This window comes from Eleutherodactylus coqui, chromosome 6, assembly GCF_035609145.1.
Source record: "Eleutherodactylus coqui strain aEleCoq1 chromosome 6, aEleCoq1.hap1, whole genome shotgun sequence".
NCBI classification, from domain to species: Eukaryota; Metazoa; Chordata; class Amphibia; order Anura; family Eleutherodactylidae; genus Eleutherodactylus; species Eleutherodactylus coqui.
Window position 1 is genome coordinate 193711979 of NC_089842.1, and position 15778 is coordinate 193727756.

The window sequence follows — 15778 nt, forward strand, 5'->3', positions numbered from 1 at the left end:
GCTGGCGGTCCCTGGTTCTTGTCAGCTGCTTTTTCCAGCAGGCGATCCAGGTCCGGTCTAAAAATGCCTGCACCCCGAAAGGGTAGGGTACACAGCTTGTTTTTGGATGTTAAGTCCCACGACCACTCCTTTACCCAGACTGCCCTTTTGGCGGTGTTGGATAGGGCTGCCATGCGAGCTCCGAAGCGGACCGTTTCCATAGAGGCATCCGCCAGAAACCCCGTTGCCATCTGTAGCAGAGGGATGCCGCTCGCAAACTCTTCCCTGGAAGCTTTTTGGTCAATTAGGGACGCGAGCTGATCCAGCCAGACCGCCATTGAGCGAGCCACAGAAGTGGCCGCGATATTGGATTTTATAATAAGGCTGGACGTGGACCAGGCCTTACGCATGGTCATGTCCACTTTATTGTCCAAGGAGTCCTTTAAGTGGGACGTATCTTCAAATGGTAATCCAGACTTCCTGGACACCATAGCGATAGCCGCATCTACTTTCGGCATTTCGTCCAAAAACGCCACCTCGTCTCCCGCAAATAAAAAGGCACTCCTTGAACTCCCTAGGGAGTAGCGGAGCCTGATCCACACAATCCCACTCGTTCAGGATTAGTTGTTTGAGTGTGGCATTTACAAGAAACGAAGATTTCCGTTGTGGAAGCAATCCCGCAAACATATAGTCTTGCGCCGTGCGGGGTTGCTGCACATCTTCCTCCACCTGCATGGTTCTACGTACAGCTTTTAAAAGTTGATCCATGTCAGCGGTGGAAAAAGGGTACTTTTTCTCCTCCAGCAACACTTCCCCAAGATTATCAAACTCCAAATCTTCCGCCATGTCAGAGTCGGACTCTGACACAGCCGGAGCAGACCTTCGTGTAACCCCTGAGGGCCCAGGTTGGAGGTCCGAGAGGGAGGACTGAACTTCTTCCCGGACGACCGACCGAATTTCGGACATAAGGGAAGATTTTTCCTCCTGCAGAACTTTTGCAGAACAAACTGCACATAATGTTTTGGTGTAGGAGTCGTCGAGTTTGGCCAAGCACACTGGACACTTTTTACTCCTCCTCCTAGCCTCCCTAGGTTTTTGAGTATCCCTGTCCTGAAATGACAAGGGAGAACTGTGTTAGTAAGGAAGTGTATGTAGTGCAGGTGTCTGTAGGTTGGCCCACTGGACCACTTACAGTTTGGAGATTCTCTGGGTCCTCTCTGGCCGACATTCTGCACTTGTGGGATCAACTCCTGTACTTAGGATCGATTCCCCGGCGTGAAGAAACACCAGCTGCTTCCCTGGTGCAGAGGAGCTTTAAAAATTGAATGCGGCGCCCACTTTCCGATAGGCCACGCCCCCTGCGGAGCGTCTGACATCACTGCGTCACTCCCGATGCTCCGCCGAGGCTACGCCCCCTTGAGGAATGCTGCTGCTTGGCCCTGGACCCAGAGATGACGGCCGCCGCCTAAATGACGGCCGAAGTGGTGCCGGAAAGCCCGTACTTGGACCCAGGCCCACGCAGTCCCCAGTTAGCTCCCAGATGAGGTACTTCCCACTGGGGCAACCGGGGCTACCAGGAGAGATGCTGCCGCTCACCGGTAAGCCCTGGAACCTCCGGCATGGGACAGCATCGCTGGAGCTCTGCCGCTGCTGTCCTGAAGGGACAGGAAAAGCACTGGTGTTTGGTGGAGGGGAGGTTTCTTTTATGCTCTGCCTTTTCCTGTCCCATCAGGTCAGCAGGTGAGCAACCTCCAGATGTATGCTGTCATGATGTCGAAGGGAAAAAAAATTCTACAACGCATAAATTCAGGTTCTGTGTGCGATTAGACTTACTCTCAAGAACTCCGCATGCAAAAGGTTCTTTAGGACTTGATTGTATCTCTTCCTCTGAGCATTCTCCTCCAGTACCTTCTCCAGAAAGACTTGGATCTCTCGGATCTGTGTATTGGCAGGTAATAAGTCTATGGCCTGTGAACAATCAAAATGTTAAATATGTAAATTAGTAAATGTGGCAAAATGGTTTCAAAATCTTCAGAAAACAGAATGGCAGGCAATGCGTTTTGTTTTCAATACAGGGTATAAGTAGGTGACCCAATGACTAACCTCTTCATTAGTCCAGAATGGAGGAGGGAGTGTGTTTGGGAGAGTTTGTACTCCACATCGGGTCATCTGTATGTTCCATCATCGGCCCAAGGGATGCAGGTGGGTGGGGAAAAGTCAGCACATCATTGGATGGTGATGCGCGCCCCCGTTGGAGATGCTAGTTTACCTTCAAGCATTTCATCTACTCCCCCAACAGATTTATGAGGAGCATGGTTCCAGCCAGATTAATAGAATAAGCTCATTTTTATTTTTCAGGTTCACCCACATAATAAACCATATTACAGCCTCATCCCTTTCATTTTTTCTTATGTGTTATCCCGTCTTCTTGTCTTCCCCCACTCGTTCCTCTCTTTTATGGTTCTCTAATGTTTATACGGATTTATCTGATTAGGAGTTGCAGTAATTGAAGTAGTAAAAATTGGCACTTTACTTTTATTTTACCTTATATGTTTATTAGAAATTACATCTGGCAATGTACCTACTGATGTATCTGTTCAATCTACTTGCCGCTGGACTTTGCACATGATTGTAATGTTGTAATTCTTGATTGATGAGTTTTGATCATCATAAAACCAATAAATATTTTGTTAATGATAGAATCTGAAAACTAGGCAAGTGGCGCAACTCTATGGGCAAATAAAGGCCCTGGAGACCAGGAAAAAACCTGACTCATTTATTTGATCTAAAATCAGCATATTTACACTGTGAAGTGTTGGAGGCAATACAATTTAACAGTTGCATCCAGGAGTTCAGTCTGTGTTCCTGTTTAAGGGATGCAGCGTGAACCTCTGGCGTAAAGCAAGAAATGTGTGCAAATACCCCTTTAACAAAAACGTCACACTACTATTCTGTTTTGGCTAATAGGAGTGCAGACCCGTCCCCATACAATCATACTATGCTGTCCTTACAAGGTGAAGTATAGTCCGATGACAGATCTGCTCTATGCTTTCTGAAAGCAATTCTCCTACAGGTCACTGTAGCACTTATTTGACAGGAGGCCAACATGCTTCAACCACTGTTGTGAGCGACATGCATCTTATATGGTTTACCTTAGTTGTATTCAGTTTTGCATGATGCTGCTCCAAGACTGCTAAGGCAGCTGCAATATTTGGCTTTGGCTCCTCCAATTTAATTTTAATAGGACCCAGACAATGCACATCAGGTGGAGAAAGGTACATCCTGATCAGAGATAAATAGACCTAAAAGAGAATGAAACAAAGGACCCGCTTTCATGAATCACATGCATATTATTGTAAGCCATGAACTGCATCTAGTGGACATTAAACTTTATGGCACATTTTAGGATTATTTACATGAAGCTTGTGCTCAAACGTGATGACAGTGTTTAAGAATTGTTCAGGTCTGATCAGTTACTACTGAACAATGATTTTTACTTTATGAGGTTTTTTGCCTTCCTCAGGATCAACATTGGAAAATAGGTCTCAGCGCTCCAAGGGTCAAACAGCCGTATCAGAGTAAGTGTTTTATAGCCAGTATATAAAATAGAGAGGGCTTACTTCGTAGTGGGGATCCAAATGCGAAGATCCCCCTACTAAATCCAGTTATGCCAAACTATAATCTCAATCTCAGTCACAGTTTAAAATCCAGATTTGGTTATGAGATTATAGTTTGGTTTACATGGATTTAGTGGGGGAAGTGTGTGTGGGGGGGGGGTGGAACTTCTCTGTTTTATACTGGCTGTAACACTTCTACTCTGATCCTGCTGTTTGACCCTTGGAGCGCTGGGATTTAGTTTCTTTTTGGTTTTGTACGTTTATGACGGAGGTGACTCTCTCCGTTGTTAGATGTCCTGAGTGAAATGTCAGGTGAAATGCAGAATGATAAAGGTAAACTCTCTAACCCAGGAAGAAGTGCCTTAAAAGAATATAAACAAATCACTGGGTTACGCTGGCATACACCCTTGTATTCTAAGGAAATTAATGCGATAAGACCATGGTTTCTTATATTTAAGGACTCTAAAGTGATGGGTCTGTTCCACTGAACTGGCACATAGCAAGTGTGGTACCAATATTAAAAAAAAAAAAAGTGTCAAAAAGTGAACTTGGAAAGTATATGCCGGCAAGTCTAACGTATATTGGGGGTAAAATGTTTGAAGGGTTTCTAAGAGATGCTATCTTGGAGTACCTCCATCGAAATGACTAACTCCATAGGAGCATAAATTTTGCTCCTGTCAAAACAAAATTGGCTTCTACTTCATTGATTTTTTTTGCCTTCCTCTGGATCCACGAGGGCCACTGTCAGAATACTATAGAACAGTGGTGGCGAACAAATGGCACGCATGTCGGATGCGGTACGCAGAGCCCGCCCTACTGGCATGTACCGCAATCGGCCACTCTTAATTTGTGTAATACCAGCAGGGGCCGCGGCTCCCCTGTTGGCATTCGCACTGCTAGCATCGCTGATCCCGGCGCGCACACTGTGATGTCAGTCTGCAGCCAGAATCCCCCCCCCCCTTTCCCCCCCATCTCCTCTTATGTGTCCGGCAGCACATACTGACGTCACAGTGTGCACTGGGAGCAGCAACACCGAACAGAGGAGAACCGGAGCTGCCACAAGGAGGAAGGGGCAAGTATGAGGGGGGTGTCACAATTACTGCTGGGGGCCGCTGTGAGGGAAGGGGGGGGGGGGTGTCACTATTATTGCTGGAGCAGGTTTAGAGGTGGCGGAAATGGGCAGGGCTGTTCCAAAATAGACAGCGTGCAGATTTTGACTGCTTTTTGGATGTGGAAATGCTGCAGAATTTTTCACAGAAAGTTCCGCTCAGGACATTCTGCAGCATTTCCGCACCCAAAAAGCAGTCAAAATCTGCATGCCGTCTATTTCGAAGCGGCCCTGTCCTTTTTAGAATGACGGGGGTAGAAATCACACATCGTGATAAGCCCCGCCCCCTGACATGGTCACACTTTGCCACAAATATGTGGTGTTTGGGTTGCAATTTGGGCACTCTGTCTCTAAAAGGTTCGCCATCACTGCTATAGAATGAAGTCCAATTTTATATATTTGCACTTTTCTACTTGTTTCATTTTGTTTATATTAAGCAGTTAAACAGAACACAAATCGAAAAACCAAAGCTTTGGTTCAAAGTTCTACGAAGTACTGCAAAAATACAACTTCGTACTATGCTAACCAGAAAAATCTGTGTGATAAATTTAAGGTCGATCTGTGTTCAGAACATTTAACATCATATAGTTAGGTTCCAGGAAGCATTTCGATCTGCTTATTCCTCTTCTCATATGTAATGCCAAAGACTGCTATATTGGGCACTATACAACTCACTGTGGGGGTGTGGGCATTTACATACATGACATCCAAAAGATTCTAAACATACTAGTAAGCCATGGGTAGAGTGTGTCCTCTGCGGAATTTGAGTCCTTGTTTTCATAAAACTGGAGGTCTGTGTTAAAGGAAAGACTTTGAGGACTGTATGATTGGATCCAAAGTCTATCAGATTAACTATGGTGTGGTTCTATTCGCTCCCCCACCCTTCTTTTTTGTGTCTACTCCCCCCCCCCCCCCTCCCTCAACCTTGTCATAGCCCTCAGCCAAATCTACACTTATTGGAGCCATCTCTCCTTTTTTTACCCTACTTAACGCACTCCTTTATTCTTTTTTACGTTTAAACTTTTCTCCCCCCACGTTATCTTCCTCTCTGGTTATTGCCGAGTGATAGCTAGGGTTTATGATTTCTTTGAGCAAATAGCTTGAACATTCAGGTGGAGTAGAGGCTGACACGTTTTGCCTGTGGGGATGGACCTGTGACTGCGGGGGTCATCTCTGCAGACTCAGGAAAGTTGTGCTGAGGACATATCGCATGTTGAAACAGGTCAATAACTACAGGGTCACATGGTTTTTGCTCCATTCCGTTGATTTTTGTACAATACTATACTTAATTTGTTGATACGCTACTTACTATACAAGGTCCTGCAAGACCTGATTTGTTTGCTTATTGTTTAGTTTTGGAAAAACTAAGAAGGATAGAACAAACATACTAGTAAAAAAAACAAAGCAAAAACACAACTTTTTATAGTGGCATCAGTAATGTATTGTAACTTACATCTTTGTTACCATCCTTGGCATAATCATAATGTTTGTGGCAATACCTAGGAATACAAGACAAAAAGCCTTTTAAGCATAGCTAAGACAAGTTATACTGTACATTTAGCACACTCCTGCGGGCAGCCTGTAACAAAAACCATCAGTCAGAAAGAACTACAGATAGTCCCCGACTTGCGAACATTCGACTTACGAATTTCGCTAGATACGAACTATCTGTTCTGCACAGTATGATGTAATGCTATGGCATTACATCATGCTGTGCAGGGACCGGACAGGCTTCTATCAAGCCTGATAGAAGCCTGTCCGGTCACATCGCGGTTGCTGGGCAGCCGGGGGCCTTCTGAAAGGCCCTAGGGCTGTCTATGCAGAGCGCCTAGCAAGCCGTGCGCTTGATAGGCACTCTGCATAGGCAGCCCTGGGGCCTTTCAGGAGGTCCCCGGCTGCCTAGCAACCACACAGCGTCCCGCGATCTCATCATGGGACGCTGTACGGGCCCCCTGAACGTCGGGTGCAGGCTGTTTCTTACAGCGGGCACCCGGCGGCAGCAGTTCCGACGAGCCGCACCGCCCGTCAGAACTGTTAACACTTTAAATACCGCTGTCAGAGCGGTATTTAAAGTGTTAACAGTTCTGACAAGCGCCACGGCTCTTCGGAACTGCTGCCGCCGGGTGCCCGCTGTAAGAACAGCTGGCACCCGACGTTGTATGGAGCGGGATCCACCCGCGATCCCCTCCATACAACCATTTGTTCGACTTGCGAACAAAACGGACTTGCGAACGGGCTCCCGGAACGGAACCTGTTCGCAAGTCGGGGACTAACTGTACTAGAAAGGCCCACATAATGCCAATCATTTCTAAAGAAAGTAAGAACACTTTTATGGGTAGTTTTGATTATAGCCAAAATAGTGCGGTACCGTTTTAGCCACACAAATCTTAGTAATGTTAAATACTCTTGTACAAAAAAAAAAAAAAAGACAGTGGGATTTCCCGCAGATTTTCTGCCTGTGCGCGCTGCCATAGGATTGAATTAGTTTATGCAATCCTATGCAGACGGCCACGATTTGACAACATGAAAACTCGCGCGGTAAACAATTCGTGGCATGTTCTATTTCTGTGCGAGCCTCGCACAAAAACGTCATTGCTGACGCAACAGCTCTGCTCTGCGCATGTGCCGACTAGGCGGTAGCCGACACATAGCAGAGCAGAGGAGAAGACGCAGCAGGTGGTGAGCCGCGGGTTACTGCTAGGGCAGGTCGCATCCTGCTGCGAGAATTCTCACAGCAAGATCCTAACAGAACAAATATTTCTACAACAGAACAGGAAGACAGTGATTACTTTACATTTAAAAGAGGCAGGATGATGAAGAGCACAACATTTACATGATGATACACTACAGTTATACGACTACAGATTGTGTATAAAATGAAAGGGGAGAGGTGAGGATTAGAAAATCTAATGAGGACTTTCCAGACATTAACATGGGGTTTAATTTGTCCTCAGAGAATACGTTATGTTACCTGGACACGTCACACGCATCAACCTTTTCTGTGATTTCCTAATCATCACCTCTCCCCTTTCATCTTAAAGCCCTTTTACACGGGATGAGTGTCAAGCAAACGATGCCCAACACTCGTCCCTGTGTATACTCGCTCCCGAGCTGTTACACAGGAGCGAGTATCGCTGGATCACTAACAGCGTGGTCAGCAGAGGGGTGGGACAGAGAATGATTTTAAGCAATAATTGGTTTATTTTTGTCTACTCACTGTTCTGCCATGTTAGTATCTTTCAGGATATGCACATAAATGAACAGAGCCTGCTCGTGCTTGCCCATCCGACCCAAGAGTAGTGCTCTCTCCTCCAGTAGCCCTAAGAAAATAAATTGAATGATACAACATATACCTTTTATTTTACAATACAATCTATTTAAAGGTTTCTGTCTTCGCTGCAACCCCCCAAACCCCACCCCCTCCCAAACAAACGAGAGAAAAAAACGGCATAGTGCCAGAAACCAGGAAGGATCCGATGCAGAACCCCAGGGTTTAATATGGCTGCAATTGTTTATCCAGTTTAAAAGACTTAGATGCTAAACTCTATGGTTCTGTCCTAGTTTCTGTCCCACAGGATAGAACCAGTGTTGGATTGTAAAAACAGGGGTTAATTTATGAAACTGTCTAATAGAAAAACTTAGTAGCCAACAGGAACCAATCAGAGCAACCATAAAGGCTGGAGGCGCTATCTCTCCTGTGTCTTGCTTCATATCACCTTTATTTAGGTAGTTAGCTGGTTTCTGTGTTCTTAGTCTTTGAACCAGAAGTTGTTTAGGAGTTGAACTTCGGGATAGGGCCTTTCTAACATTCAGCATTGATGCTGGTTGCAGAGCATCTCTATTTCTGCTCGAACAGAAGGTCTCTATTGTACTCTATAGTGAAACGGCAGTTCTCCTCCAAAATCATTTTTTAGTTTATCATAACTCTATGCATGGCTCTATTGTAACATTCTGGTACCTAGCCTGCATAATACAGCTAGGGCTCTTTATTCACCATGAGGGTACATGCTAAACCAGCTCTGTAGGTGCTAGCTATATATCACAATGTCAACAAGGAAACATTATGTATAAGGTTCCTGATGAAATGTTGATATTTAACGTAGCAACGCGTCGAACCTCCGAACCGCTTTTAAATTTCCACTTTATTTTTCAGGGGACTGTGCTTCTGTTGTGTCACAGTACTCTGACCTTCTTCAGTCATTAAGCGTTGCTCAATAACGGTATTTGCAAGCATGATCTAGTAACACGAACAGTGTCAGCTAGTCCTCTTTTGAGTCCAGTAGTGAAATTTGGACACTGCCATTTATATGAATCATATGGTGGACCAATTGTTGTTCTCAGTAGGAATACTTTATGGCTCGTGTCATTTTACAGTGAATTAGTCTCCTCTATTGAGACTTCACTATACTGACTCACATACATGAGGCCAGCCCCTCTAATTTTTGTTTACTGAAGCCTATTGCAAATATGACCCAGTAACAATAAGAAAATGCGTGTTGTGTTTTGTTTATGTTAAGCCCTGATCTAATTTTAATTAATCCTAATAAATATCATTATTTTAATGTGTCTATAACTGTGAAGGGCTTCTTGATACTCAATACAGACAGTTACTGCCCCGGTGAAGAGCAATCAGAGCTCAGCTTTCATTTGACTAGAGCAGAATACAAAATAAAAGCTGCACTGTGATTGGTTGATATAGGCAACTAAAATATTTATTTTAGACAGTTTTATAAATCTCCCCCATAGTGTGAAAAGAGCCTTAAGTCATTAAGATAAACTCACCATCAAATGGAAAATCACTGATCAGACACTCTGGCTGATAACAGTTTGAGATTTCTAAGAAATTTAGCAATTTAGTGCGATATTTTCCCAGCTCCCCATTTTCTGAGCCGGCAGGCACACTCGCCACCTCTTCACTGCATGTAGAACCTACAAAATGTTACAAAAATAATAAAAAGTCAGAATTAAAATGCAATAAATGCAAGCAGCTAATTAGTCTGAGATTTTATATATTCTACATAGCTCGAAAAATTAAGGAAACACTTCAGTATCACATTAGGCCCCCACATTTCAGTGATATCAATCTGTCCAGTACGGCTATTACACAGTAATCAGCATAGCTCCTCCTGCATTTTGTATGAAAGAAACACCGATGTAATAGCAGCCTTAGGGCACGTCCGCACGGAAAAGGTTTGCCACAGATTTTCCATTGACATCCCTTGTGGATTTTCTGCTGTGGAATATCCACTATGGACGTTCCACCACAAAAATTGGTGCCCTGATCTCTTCACACAAGAGCAAGTTCTCACTGAGCACAATAAATAGGAGAGAGTCTGGAGACATTATAATGTTATGCTGCCTGCAACATAATCCATCATGACCAGTTTGGTAGTGGGTTTGTGATGGTCTGCAGAGACATATACTCGAGAGTCACACAGATCTCTGCAGGATAAACGCAAATCAGGATAAGTTTCGGGATGAAGTTTTGAAATACTCAGAGCTATTCTCAGGCCTTAAGCTGGTGCAGTAGTGCTTGGATTCCTCCGGGGACAGAACAGTGCCCAGCCTCATGTGGTCAGACTTGGTAGATAGTTCCTGCATCATGAAGGTATTGATGCCATTGACTGGCCCTCACGTTTCCTCAGACCTGAATCAAACTAAGAACCTCTAGCATCCGACACCAACGAGTAGCAACTTAAACCATCCAGCAGCCTACTGATGCTCTAATTCAGATGCAGGAGAAGCCCAGGATACCATAAGCCATCTCATCAAAAGCTTGCCCAGAGATAGTCGGGAGTACGTACAAGCACGTGGAGATCAAACACACTAGAGTCACATTATGAGTTGCCATCATGAAACTCATGCAAATTGATTTCCTGGGTGATTTGGAATCCAGACCCCAATTGGTTGAGGATTTTGGTCTCCATTTACCATTGTAGCACGATTTACATTAGTGAAGATTTTCAACTTGAAACTTTTGCTGATCAAGATGCAATGTGTGATTTAAGCGTTTTTCTTAATTTTTTTGAGCAATGTAGATTACATATAAATATATACAGATATATACTGTATGGTAGACTACATCACGGGTACACCAGCCTCAAGCAGTCAATCAGTTTTGTTTTTTTAACACTATAAAGCAATAGCACAAAATCATGAGTTGATCTGCTACTATGTGCAAGGCAAGTCGAACATCTACAAGTTTGCCCACATGCTGCAACCACGAATCCCCGTTAATTGTTGCCCATGAAATCACAGTGTCCTCAATAAGGATTTTGTTATTGTAATCATTGCACAAAATTAAATATATATTCCGCTTAGGAAAAAAATTGAAATGTAATTTATTTTTGTCAATGTAAAAGAATAAATTAATTGAAAGGTGCGCAGCATATGTGTAAACGCAGCCCGAGAAAATGTACTGTAGGTTTAATACTACACATAAAGCAAGCACCTATTTCTTGCATGAGAGCCTGCACTTTCTCACAATACAATTTGATGAGGCAGTTGTGAAATTCAGGGCCTTGATCTTCCCATATGAGGATGATATGTTCCTGGGAAAAAAACAAAAACACCATCACAGATCACTTAAATAGACAATAATGACCTGATAGCCATTACAGACAGGCATTTAAATAGAAGGTTACAATTTAAATCACTATAAATTCATGGGCTGTCCATCCGTTGAATTCAATGAGAACAGTGTCTGCAATACTATCCTGGGATGCTGAAGAATGGAACCAGACATCTCTGTACAATCCCATACACTGGCATAGCAGCTTGAAGAACCGAATTCCAGTCCAGCAAGCATAAAATGTTTATAACCACAGATTACAATATTACCAGTGAGGAACAGATTATCAGGTAATGGCCACACGTATACTGAGGCAACTAAGCCTTTCTAAGGGGGAGCCTGGAGTGTTTGTACATGTATAACATCAGGGACATATATAGGAGCCTTGTAAGCGTTCTAACATTATGTCTTCTGTTACATATATTAAATAGAATTTGCAGTTCCAATCCTATAGCTGTATTCTAAAGCAGAAGTTTATTCCTCACCAAATAGGGCGCAGCAAGGTGTTTGAAGTTCTCCAATAAAAATGCTAGTATAAGATTTCGGGGAAGGATTTCAACTTCTGGGAGATCTTCAGTAAATATCTGTCACAAAAATAAACATAGAAAAAGTAATAAAGACTATAACAAACAAAAAAAACAAAACACACAACACAATTAGATTGCATTCAAACTGCATTAGCAGTGCATGTTGGAGGTTTATATGGGGAGAATCGCACAAAGTATACCACTGACAGAAGCCAATTGGCGACGCATGCACTATATACACGAATACAGAGGCATCTATGTAAATTAAATAACTAACTATACCATGTGATATATGTTTTTTTTTAACCTGGATGCCTCTGTATAGAATAGAGGACACACTGATGGCCTTAGTCAGGCAAATTGTGTCCATGGATGGGTTTGATGTACACCACCAAAAGTTTTCCTGTCACATATGCCTAAAGTACACTGTAAACATAGTGTGCATGAAGACTATTTTTGCAGGTCTACATTCGCACTTTCATTAGGTTTTCCATTACTTTTTAATGGCCTGAATATCATATAGCACAAATACTATCTTATTCATTAAGAAAAGAACCCAGAGACTTAAATGCCTCATTACATTGGATCAGTCATAAAAGAGTTTATTATATCAGTCACAGCTCCTGTACAAATACAAGCACTATTGAATCATCAGATGGAAAGCAACATTCACAACAGGTCTGTGGTTTACATTTAGCAAATACATCTATTCCAACATCCCAACTATACTGTAAAGCAACTGCATACATCTGGCGTATATGTTCAGAGGGACAGGGACAGTTTTGACAACCAAAACATATAAAGAATGAGTTTGCAGTTAGCAGCATTCAGAGAATTATATAAAAAATTTGGCTCACATTTTATTATTTCATGGCTAAACACATTATTAACTAATTGCATGCATCCTATGTATCAAGCATATCCAGAGTGTCGCATCAACCAAAGATTCAAACGAAGTATGCTTTATTAAAGTGCCAAGCTAGCAAAACAGATATTTTTGGTACAACTTACTGTAAAATCTCTTTCTCGTCACGTTCATTGGGGGACACAGCCAGACCATGGGATATAGCTACTGCCCTAGGGGGCGACACTAAGCAGAAAGTGTTAGCTCCTCCCACCGGCTATATCCCCCCTGCAGGCACTCAGCTAATCGGTCTGTATGCAAGCAGTAAGAACAGCCAGCGGGAGTACGAAAATAAATAACATATTTTATACATACCAAAACATACAAAGTTTTGGGTTAATTTTTCGCCACAAAATGACCGAAGAACAAAAAGTTCCAGCAACCGCTCTTTAAACAAAGGGGTGGGTGCTGTGTCTCCCAATGAACGTGACGAGAAAGATTTTACAGTAAGTTACACCAAAAATATCTGTTTCTCGTCTGTATCATTTGGGGCCACAGCCTAGACCATGGGACGTCCACAAGCAGTCCCGAAAAAACACATTGGGTGGGTTATTTACAAGGTTGACCATGTGGTCAATGGACCACCGCCTGCAAAACTTTTCGGCCGAGGGCGGCGCCCGAAGATGCAGATATGTGGACCTTATAGAACTTTGAAAATGTGTGTAAGGAGGTCCAGGTGGCCACCTTACATACTTGCAGCGCCGATGCTCCGTGACGGACCGCCCAAGAGGCCCCTACCGCCCATGTGGAGTGGGCCGTAATCCGAAAAGGCGGAGAGCGTCCTGCGGCGCGATATGTCTCTGCTATCAAGGACCTTATCCATTTAGATATGGTTACTTTTGAGGCTGCCGAGCCCCTCCGGAATCACAAAGAGAGTGTCTGTTTACGGAACTCTTTGGTTCTCTCCACATAAATTTTCGACGCCCTCACCAGGTCCAGGCGGTGCAGCGCCTTTTCCTTCGTGTGTACTGGTGCCGGGCAAAAGGAAGGCAGGATGCTATCTTCATTGATGTAAAAAGCCGACACCACTTTCGGCAGGAACTCTGGTGACTGCCTCAGCACCACCTTATCCTGATGTAAAACCATATAGGGGGTCTGTATCGACAGGGCCGCCAATTCCGAGACCCTACGAATAGAGGTAATGGCGACCAGGAATATTACCTTCCAGGTTAGCAGCCGTATAGGAATTTCTCTCATTGGTTCAAACGGCGGGTCAGTCATAGCCTCCAATACAAGGCTGAGGTCCCATGCTTGGACCGGTGGTTTTAACGGGGGTGTCGTATGGGCGACTCCCTGTAGGAATGTTCGCACAGCCAATCTGCTTGCGATTGGTCTCTGAAATAGCACCGTCAGCGCTGATACCTGCCCTCTTAGCGAGCCTACACTTAATCCTGCTTCGAGGCCAGACTGCAGGAAAGCCAGGATTCTTGCCAATAAAAATTGCATTGGCTGGGCGTGTCGTTCTTCGCACCAGCCAAAGAAGCGTTTCCAGACCCTTTAATAGATAGCCGACGAGGCCGGCTTCCTGGCCTGCATCATTGTCCGAATCACAGTTTCCTTAACACCTCGGTCTCAACAGCCAAGCCGTTAAACGTAGAGACCTGGAATCCGGATGTAGTAAAGGCCCTTGGGACAGCAGGTCTCTTCGATCCGGCAGTTGCCATGGTGCGTTGATCAGCATCTCTATGACGCTCGCATACCAGCTTCTTCTTGGCCAATCTGGTGCTATTAATATCGCTGGTCGTCCCTCCTGTTTGATCTTCCCTAATACTCTTGGTATGAGAGGAATCGGAGGAAATATGTACAAAAGCTTGTATCCCTCCCACGGGATGGTCAGTGCGTCTGTTGCCACCGCCTGCAGATCCCGAGCTCGGGCCGCAAACGGAAGGATTTTGTAATTCATTCTGGACGCCATGAGGTCCACGTCTGGAGTGCCCCATTTCCGACATATCATCTGAAGTACCTCCGGGTGTAAAGCCCATTCGCCGGGATCCACGGTCTCTCGGCTTAGATAATCTGCCACCCAATTGTCTACGCCTGGGATGTAGACTGCTGATATCGATTTTAGGTGACTCTCTGCCCACGTCAGTATACGAGCTACCTCGTTCATTACTGCCGTGCTCCGTGTGCCCGCTTGATGGTTGACGTAGGCTACGGCTGTAGTGTTGTCCGTCTGGATATGCACATCCTTCCCCTCGAGGCTGAACCTGAAGTGCCGAAGAGTCAAGTATATGGTTCGTAATTCCAGAATGTTGATATGCAACATCGTCTCCCTCTGCGACCATACTCCCTGAGTAGACTGGCCCCCCAGTGTTCCACACCAGTCCGAGCGGCTGGCGTCTGTGGTCAGTATTACCCACCGTTTTGGGCCCAATGACCGTCCCACCTGAAGTCTGCCGGGCTTCAGCCACCACTTCAGTGTGTCCTGAACCTGAGGAGTTATCCAGATTTGTTGATCCAGGGACAGTACGGACTTGTTCCAGCGGGTCAATATCAGATGTTGAAGAGCCCTCGATCTGAACTGGGCAAAGGGTACTGCCTCGAATGCTGCTACCATCTGGCCCAGAATACTCATGCAGTACCTGATGGACCGTGATCCTTTCTGCATCAGGGACCGTACACCGTGTAGAAGTTTGTCTACCTTTGTTTGAGGTAGTAGAACGCGGTGCTGACTGGTGTCGAACACCATGCCTAGAAATTCTAGATGTTGTGCTGGTACTAGGCACGATTTGTCGTGGTTTATTATCCAGCCAAATTCTTCCAATGTTACCACCGTGATGCGTAAATTCCTGATATTGCTGTCCTGTGAGGGTGCTTTTATTAGGACATCGTCCAGATATGGTATGGCCACTATACCTTTTGAGTGGAGGAGAGCCATCACTGCTGCCAGGATTTTTGTAAATACCCTCGGCGAGGTTGAAAGGCCGAACGCCAGTGCCGCAAACTGAAAATGTCTCCCTTGTGTCTCGAAGCGCAGGAATTTCTGGTGTGCTTCCCGAATGGGAATATGGAGGTATGCGTCTTTGATGTCTACTGAAGACAAAAATTCCCCCAGCTCCATGGAGGTCATGA

At 44.6% G+C, this 15778-nt stretch overlaps 1 protein-coding gene across 1 annotated transcript in view; it reads right to left on the minus strand.

Annotated features, from left to right (window-relative positions):
- The window catches only part of VPS39 (VPS39 subunit of HOPS complex), a 76320-nt gene that overhangs the window by 11478 nt on the left and 49064 nt on the right, over positions 1-15778 (minus strand). Inside the window, exons 17-23 of the mRNA XM_066608541.1 lie at positions 11761-11859; positions 11156-11255; positions 9487-9633; positions 7922-8024; positions 6158-6203; positions 3132-3281; positions 1813-1947 (exon numbers count right to left, since the gene is read on the minus strand). Coding sequence (XP_066464638.1) covers positions 1813-1947; positions 3132-3281; positions 6158-6203; positions 7922-8024; positions 9487-9633; positions 11156-11255; positions 11761-11859 — 780 coding nt within the window. The remainder of the gene's footprint in view (positions 1-1812; positions 1948-3131; positions 3282-6157; positions 6204-7921; positions 8025-9486; positions 9634-11155; positions 11256-11760; positions 11860-15778) is intronic.